An 8929-nucleotide genomic window follows, 5' to 3' on the forward strand; every position below is an offset into this window, starting at 1 on the left:
CAATAAACTATTTAAAATACAATATATCCCAAAAACATAAAAACTAATGTTTACAAAACCACTTGGAAGCATTGTAGCAAATTGAGGAAAAACAAGAGAAAAAAAAGTGATAAATCACAAGGTGTGCAACCAAGAAGACTAGACTATAGTAAAACTTACCCTCTATTTTGTGGAAATTCCCAAAATACCCTTCAAATTTCAAACATTCTTGCACAAGCTCTAAGCTAGGTAGATTAAAATTGAAACCGAGATAGACTTGCCAGAAAGCACGCGGGTGAACACACACACACACGCCCAAGTGTTAAACTGTTGAAGGCTTGTGTTACACACGGTGAGGGTCGATATTGATCTTGAAGGAGAGAGTGAAGAGCGTAGCAGTGTCCATAGCAATTTTGTTTATCTTGTAGAGGTATTCCAAGGTTATAGTACAATCAATACTATAAGGTTTTAATCTTTCGAGCACAATCAATATTATAATCTTGCCGTCCCCCCCCCCCCCCCGCGCTGGATCAATGGCCTAAAGCCTCCCGCCCCACCAAAAATTCACCTCTGATGTCGATCCCGTGAGTGACACCCCGCGTCACTTATGAACGAGGAGGGGCGAGGGAGGGAGGTGTAGATGAGACTTTGAAGTCAAAGCCGCTTCCAGGTGGCCATTGCAGAATGGGGTCACGATTTTTTTTAAATCGTGGTGCCGAGGTTGCTGTGGCGTTTCATGACTGAAAGAAAAACAGTGATGGGCAATGCACTGCATGTGGCAACGGAGGACGCGGCCATGTGGGGCATGGCATCGTGCGGCTTATGCTCTCTCTCTCTCTCTCTCTCTCTCTCTCTCTCTCTCTTGTGACTTCCACACAACTGCCTTCTTTCTTTGGCCTGTCGATTTGTGAAGATGCGGTGCTCTCTCTTGCTTGCGAGGCTCTCACTTTGTCCCTCTCTGTTTTTGTCACAAAGCCTTCTGATTGTTGCAAGGCTAGGGATCTGCGGGTCAGGTCCTAAAGCCCAGCCTGGTGCTAGTGAAGAGCTACGTAGTCTCTCTCCCTCTCTCTCCCTCTCTCTCTCTTTTCTTTTTTCGATACAAACTTGAGATTCTCATAAGCGCGCATAGTTATACAACCGAGCTTTTCACATTTCTGTTGGCAGTCCTTGTAGTCATCACCAGCAATGTCCACTATTGATGAAATCATGAAACATAACTGAAGGAAACATGGAAGGCTCACTGGAACCTATATTTAAAAATCCATTGCAGATACAACTTAACATCAAAGCATCCTGAGCATTAGCCACCGCTAAAGTACATCATATTGAGCAGGCCAAAATGGTAAAAGAGGACAAGAAAGATGGTATATGACCCAATATTCAATGGCCCTCTTTAAAGAGAGAGAGAGACACACAAATGTCAGCACCTCTCACAAAGACCTAGAAGAAATATTAAAAATGAAAGTGTTTCACCATGTGACAATAATTTGCAAGATTTATCTAATGGTCCACAATTGCACCCAAAATCCAACGCTTTACTAAGGAGTTCTTATTTTGTTTTCGGAGTCGGGTAAGACACACCCGGCCGCTCCCGTCATACACCAAAAAAGTATACAAGAAGAACGACCAAGACTATACAGAAGGTAGATGCTTTACTAAGGAGTTCTTATGTAGTCCAAAAAGAGAGAGAGAGAGAGAGAGAGAGAGAGAGAGAGAGAGAGAGAGCTCACATCCCTACTTTACTTCAGCGGTTTATTGAACTATCTCCGGTAGCCTTCTAGCGCATGCACTTTACCTGTCATTGTCTCATAGAGTGCCAAGACACCCCATGTCTCACTCAGAGCACCCAAATCGTACAATCTATGCATCAATCTCGCTCTAGAACTATATCAAAAGCTTTGCAAAAATCCAAAAAGCAACAATAGATATGGAGGCCATGTGCTCTACCCTCCTCAATGAAAGCTTGAAGTGCCAGAAGCGTAAAAGTTGGCTAATGTGTGGCCTTTCATGATGGTACGATAGTTACTAGGGAGCATAGGATCCTCAGCATTAAATATAGGCACAATAGTGTAAGTGCTCCAACTCTGAGGAAAGCATAACAGAGATTCCAAAGTATCTAAGCATAACACAAAATGCTCAACAATTAGACCATCATGATCATGTGATGTACCTATGTGTAGTCTATCAATGGCATCATGCATCATACTGGCATCTCTAAGGTGGTGCGTAAGCTTTGTCAAAGGTTCATGGGGATCCACATCTGCTAGCAATCTAAAGATCTAAGGAGTGTACACATGACTTGTCTCCCTAAAGAACTGGTATACTGGAAAAGGACATCTATGCCTGTGTATGACAGGTCAGTATGCATGATCTGCAGCAACTCCAATAAATATCTCTGAAATGGATAGCTCTTGGATACGCGGAATAAGAGCAAGCAGAGCAAGTACATAATTCCCTGTGTTAGCACCATGCTGGTGTGGGTAACATGTAAATCCTCCTAATGATGACCATTTAGCTATGCCATTGAGTAGGGCAAAGCATTGGGTATGGGTGCACAAGGAAGTACAAACATGAACTGCACATGAAGTACAAACATGAACTCCATCCTATATCAAAGAGAAATGAAATGAAATGATATATTGACATCTTCAAAAGGCCCAAATGACCTATGAGACCGATCCATTATAAACTACTGAATCTAATGCCATGTTTGGGTACAAAAAAAGAAGAGATGCTAAAATGAATCTAGAAGTGCTACTAGCTGGAATTGTATTGGGTATGTGTGACCACTGATACAATGGGTGCCCAATACAAGTGGAGGATGATATAATGGGTGACAAATCCATCCTCTGGACTCTAGATGTCAAGATAGAATGGCTCAAATCCTCTACTGTAATCTCCATGGATGGAGAGAGAGAGAGAGAGAGAGAGAGAGAGAGAGAGAGATTACAAAACTGTACAAAAAGTATGTCTCGTTTTCCACATGGAGGTAAGCCAAATTTTTAGAAAAATGTTCATGATTATGTACATTTTCAGCATAAGGCCCATAGGGCAAATAACTATAAGAATGATATAACTAATCGCAATGACAACTGATGAACCAAAAAAAGGCCAAGGGGAAAAGCCTCCTGAAGAGAGTTTGAAGTGTTCTGGCCACCTTCAATAGAGGACCCTTCACAAACTCTGAAAGATAGGGCACCTCAAACAGCCAACACCCTTAATATCCTACAAAAGCCAAGCAATCACATCAATGTTCCATGAAAGTTCTGATCACAGCAATTCCTTCCCAAGAGATAGATTAATATCTGCTTTGGTTCTTCAAAATTTGCAAAATCTTTCTGCTTGGCATCTTCTAGTCCCCCATAGGACTTCCCAAGATTGACTTGTTCTTTCATGGTTGCAGTACCGCTATCCGTCTACTCTAAGTGGTGTAATGTAATGTGAAGGCACTGGTACCTTGCTCTATCATCTAGACCTTGTTCCAATTTGGACATTTTTGGCCATCCTTGAACCAAATACTTAAGATTTTCAAGGGTAACAATGACAACACAAGGCCTGCAATTGGTGGTGGTGGAAGCTATCCAAAAGAAACAAGAAGCTCTAATCTAGACAGAAGCCTCAAACCAGTATCTCATACCATCGACAGCCGATGTACAATTAAAGAGAACAAAGCTGCTTTTACTAATCGTACAACCATACTCTTTGCAAAACTTCCACTCAAAAATGACCCACGATGCCAACAAAGAGTGGCAGCTTAAAAAATGCAACTGCCAACAGACCCAGAACTTGCTTTGAAGATATTCATCATCATCCCCATTTTCTGAGGCAACCATGTTCAACTCGAGTAGAAAAAGGCTGAAATGCCGTTTTATTTCCTAGATGCTCCTTACAACTCTCAAGAATTTTACAGAACTGTTAGCATTTCAAAATTCATTGCGGCCCAGAAGTTGCCAATGTTCGCAGTCCACAGAAAATTGCTGTTGTTAAAGGGTTACAAAAAATGCCAGCATGGCAAAAAAGGGTTAAAATTTGCTGTTGCCATCCGGAGAGTTCTTTGCTGATAAGAGCATAAGGTTCAAAGTTGCTCTTCCACACATTTGAAAGAGGAATACGAGATCTCAACTGTAGGACGTTATAATTTTGCTTGCCCTAAGCAACACCATAGTATACACCTACAAGCAGTGCTCAAATTTTTACTTGATCAATCTTCTGTACACGGCCGATCCCGGACTCTTCTCCTCAGCTCAAGTCTAAAAATACAGGTTGATGGAAAGCCAACAAACACAATAGTTGCCTTGAATCCTTCAGGTGCCTGTCAGAAAAGGTGACCTGGCAAATAAGATCAAAGATAAGACAAGCCATTTCCTTATGAAAGGACAAAGACCAAAACCTGCTAATGGACTGAACTTCTGATAGATGCCAACACCCTTTTGCCTCCCACTCTCTGCAGCTTCCTGCTGTCTATGTAGCCAGAATCCTCGGCCCAAGGCTTTTCTGTATACATCATAACAAAATAAAGCTTCAGCCATCTGCATATATCATAGCAACTTAATGCTTACACACAAATTAAAGCTTTCAGAGCTAACCTCTTGAGCTAACTTTCCCTTTAGAATCTTGCTCCTCTTCTTTCTGTAGTAATATTGACGTTGCACGCCCCATTCCTGCTTGTAACAAATCCTTTGCAGGCTTTGCTTTGTCCTTGACACTAGTTGCTTTAGGAGTGCCCTGTTTCATAGCTTCTTGACCTGACTGTGCACTCGCAAGAAGTGCCTGCCGCCGTGCAGACGGCATTCTATTCAACAATCGAACGTAACTGTACTGTGAGCCACTTTCAAACGAATCATACGTGACTTGATTGCAGCCAGCAATGGGAGCCGGACTAGAAATTTTTTCAGCTTTCACAGAGCTTTGAATCTTTGGCTTTGGTTCTTCCTGCTCATGCGAACCTTTTTTAGCTTGAAGATAATGCTTTGGCTCTTCAAGCTTGGCTGAACTTCTTCCTTTGGAAGATGAATTCTGCATAGGCCAAAAACTCAAATTTAAAATTGACAGATAGCAAAACACATTACCAGAAGCTGATATCATTTCGCTGGTTGTTGATTATAGATACATACATACATACCTATGTATGAATAGCTTCACCTCATCTGTTAGACTGAAGTACTCTTCTTTTCAAAGAAGACCAAAAAGTGGACTTACCATGTGCTTAGAAATTGAAGGTTGTTGGGCAGGGTGGGGTGACTTCACTTGAGTGCAAACTATGTCAACCTCTAGTTCCATGTCCACCTGCTCTTTATTAGAGGATTTCGAGGCCTTTGACGAATCTTTCATATCAGAGTTATCAAGAGCTGAATCGCGCCTAATTGGAGAGGAGCTAATTGGCGACGAGCATGAATATGGGTCAACAACTGTCTCAGGTGCCTCCAGTTTAGGAACTTCCGATTGCCCCAAATCTTCATTAACTGGGTGCACATTTTCTAATTGCAAATTTTGCTTGATTCCTTTGCGGATATAAAAAAGGATGTAAGCCTCCTGATGTAGCACAGTTCTTTCACTTACACGAGAAACCTGTAGCTCAAGTTAAAAGTAAACATACCCATCAATGGCTAAAACAAGAACAAAAATAAAAAGTTGTCGCATACGCCCCACAAAGGTCCTATAATTTCACAGGCTGAAAGGTGTAACAATGTGGCAAAGCACTAGCGATAGTCAAACATTTAGCGATAGTCAAACATTTCACAGCTGCAATCTATAGAGCTCAAGATGCAAACACTATCGCACATACCAGGGAGTCATTCATGCAATGCCACATGCCGGGAGAAGTTTGGACAAAGCAGTAGTAATGTCCCGAGGAGGTAGACCACCCAGAATGCACAAGTACAGCATAGAGGTTGTAATTCCAATCCGACTCCTGCACACAGAAGCAAGATGGCAATACCCAAAACATTAGAGATCTAAATTCATGCGGTTCTAGGAAATGCTGAAAGCAAAGAATACAAATCAACTCCTTCCTACCCATTACTACCTGAATCAACGCTCCAGCACCCTCTTGACTGACGAAGGGAGTAAGATCAAGTGATGTTTCATACTTGATATCCCTCTCAATCTTTGTAGGAAAGAATTCCGACGCCTTATACCGCTTCAGTTGAACTACTAAAACTTGAGGAGATTTGCTAAAGCTAAGCTGCTTAGATCTGCTAACTGCTTGTTTACAATGCGAGCAAGAAACCTTCTCCTCTTCTTGTAAGTCTTCTACAGCCAGAAAGTTTGATAGAGCTTCTTTGATAGAATTGCAATCTTCAATCTCGAGGTTCAACCCCAGGAAGGGTTCCACTGAGTCAGAGCAGTGTGAGCAGGATTTACATTTCACCTGTAAAAGTAAAGATAGCAAACATTCTTTTAATAGCAAACGCACACACATAAATATATATACCAAACTTATACGTATATGTATCCAATACATTGAAAACGATTACATATAATAGTACAGATATATAATGTCTCCATATTACCTGGCTCTTCATCTGCCCCATAAATATATCAGACACCAGGCTAGTCTCTGGCCTCTGACTTTGGCAGCTCCCTTCAGTTTTGCAGTGTTCCTGCATGCCTTCAAGTAGGAAAAGCAAAAACTCGTGGGCATCCTGTTGCTGCCCAGGAACAAATGACCTCGATATCTCTAGAAGATGGTTCAGGCTTTGAACAAGATTGGAATGCTTACACGCTATTTGTTATCACAGAAATGACTGACACACATCAACGAGAATAATACAAAGGATACGGTCAAGATTACGTGCCAAAAAGGCAGGAGACACCGTTCTCCCAGAAGCCGCCAATACAACCTTGACATGATTTTCTATTGCACACATCGTACAGAACTCCTCCACTTTACCTGCAACAAGCAGCCAAAATCAGCCCATGCGTGTATTAGCCCAAATCCTAGACCAGCTTTTAGACACACTTTCCTAATGCATTATCATTAGCTGTTTGCTGCTCATAAGTTGATGTGTGCACCCCATGACTAAAGTCTTTATTTGACAGAAGTATGTCTTATGTCCCTCCCATCAATACATTGAATTCAATCTTAATTGCACATGCCTTTCCTACAAAAGCTACAATAACTTCTATATGACAAGCTGAGAAGCACAAGTTTTCTCCCACTGTCTGCTGGTTTAGAAAAAGTAACTACAGCTCTCACATGCAAGAGCCTTCCATCTTTTTCATTTCAGAATTGTAGAGATTTTCTGTATCATTATTAATTCAAAAACATCAGTGATTTTTGCAGTCCAGTCAGTGTATATAATGCATAACCGAAGACAACTCAGGTAGTAAAATCATGCAATACGATTCAAATAAAGAGAGACTCACATGAAAGTCTGTGTTGAGAATCTAAAATTCTGTTGGCAAATGGAGCCGTATAAGTTAAGCATTGAAGAACAGAATTCATGAAACAGGTATTGCCCAGATTTGTTAGACCTGAACACTGCAAAAGACAAGCCCACGATGCCAATTAGCAGGAGTTAGAATCACAACGCAGGAAACATTTTCCAAGAAGAAGTCTCTGACCAACTTAATTAACTCAGAGATGAAGAAGGATGTTCCCAATAGTGCAGGAGAAACAAACACATTCAATGAACCAGAGTCGTTAAAAATTATATCCATAATTAGCATTATACGATTACTTTGAACAAGAAATGGAACGTCTTAGCTCAAACCAGACAAATGCACGACGTGTAATTGTCTGTAAGCTGTTGCAATACAAAATTTGAGAAGTCTGTGTACAGAATAAGGATAAAGAGAAAAACCTTGGCATCAATCTCTGCCTCCTGAGATTCTTCAATTTCACAGTCAGGGTCATATAAATCACCCCAACCATCTCCTGCAGATTCAGAGGCTTTTGCCCAGAAATTTTTTGGGGATTCAGCACCACGTGAAACTTCACCCCACCCATCATCCACAATCTCAGAGGCCCTACCCCAATCCTCAGCATTCTCAGAGGCTTTAACCGATTCATACTCACGGGACTCAGCGAAATCACCACCACAATCTCCTGATAAATCTGCATTACCAGCTGAGGAAGGGATGTCAGCATTACCCCAAGATCCCCAGCCAGGTTGATACCTGCATGATGATGACTCCCCCCATCCTCCTCGCATATCCAATCGGCCATCTACATGAAAACCATTTTGCTTGCTGCCCCCTACCTCGTGTTCTGTTGCCATCCTCAAAGCTCCAATTAGAACACTCTGTGTGCGAACACCTGCTGTTTGTTGCAAAAGATTGTCGTAAAAGAAGCACAGCTTCAAATGACAATGGATCTCCTCTACGCACGACAAAGCCTTTCAAAGATATTCAAAAAATCGATGATGCCAGCTTACATGATCGAGCTTGACTGAATCGTGCGCTTCAACCACAGTCAAATCAAAGGAAAGACGCAGACCCTGCTCGAGCTTGAAAACTCTGCGTTTCTCTGCGTTTGCTCTTTGAAGAAAGAAAGAAGACGATTCTGGTGAACTCTGCGCAGAGAAATATGAAAACCCTAGCCTCTTTGGATAGGCACAAGGAAGCCAAACGACAGAAGCTGCGGAAGGAGGAGAGGCAAAGAGATGAGGGGTGGTGCACGTAAAGAGTCGCCTCTCTTCCTCTCCCCCTCGACACTGTCTGAATGTGTTTTTTCTGATGGAGGGGAAAGGGCGGGAATTGAGCATATAGTAAATCCTTGGAGGGAAAGGCTACTTCAAACCCATTTTTGTATGTATGCTTCACAATATAGTCTCTTGGTGGAGGTTAATGTTGGGGTATAGTTGTGTGTGTGTGTGTGTGTGTGTGTGTGTGTGTGTGTGTTTGTAAGTGCACGTGTATGTGTGTGAGCGCTTTGAATGACTGTTGTCTCGTGATCGACCGTGGCTCCAATACAAATTATGCTATCCCTCTACATTGTGAAGATGCT

General features: G+C 41.9%; 1 protein-coding gene across 2 annotated transcripts; it reads right to left on the reverse strand.

The window, feature by feature from the left end:
• Window positions 1-3824: 3824 nt before the first annotated feature.
• Window positions 3825-8697, reverse strand: LOC147449134 (uncharacterized). 2 transcript variants are annotated; one of them, XM_086521700.1, is made up of 11 exons: window positions 8358-8697; window positions 7785-8242; window positions 7348-7462; window positions 6761-6871; window positions 6492-6658; window positions 6005-6349; window positions 5765-5890; window positions 5179-5547; window positions 4566-4995; window positions 4370-4473; window positions 3825-4291 (listed from the first exon to the last, which is right to left on the reverse strand). In XM_086521700.1, exons 2-10 carry the CDS (start codon window positions 8199-8201, stop codon window positions 4373-4375), a joined length of 2181 nt encoding a protein of 726 aa, XP_086377826.1. In that variant the 5' UTR covers window positions 8202-8242; window positions 8358-8697; the 3' UTR covers window positions 3825-4291; window positions 4370-4372. The 2 variants fall into 2 exon arrangements, with proteins under 2 accessions (XP_086377826.1, XP_086377825.1); XM_086521699.1 differs by having other exon boundaries at window positions 7785-8696.
• Between the last annotated feature and the right edge of the window lie 232 nt (window positions 8698-8929).

Source organism: Adiantum capillus-veneris, chromosome 10 (assembly GCF_014529385.1).
Source record: "Adiantum capillus-veneris isolate H3 chromosome 10, ASM1452938v2, whole genome shotgun sequence".
Classification (NCBI taxonomy): Eukaryota; Viridiplantae; Streptophyta; class Polypodiopsida; order Polypodiales; family Pteridaceae; genus Adiantum; species Adiantum capillus-veneris.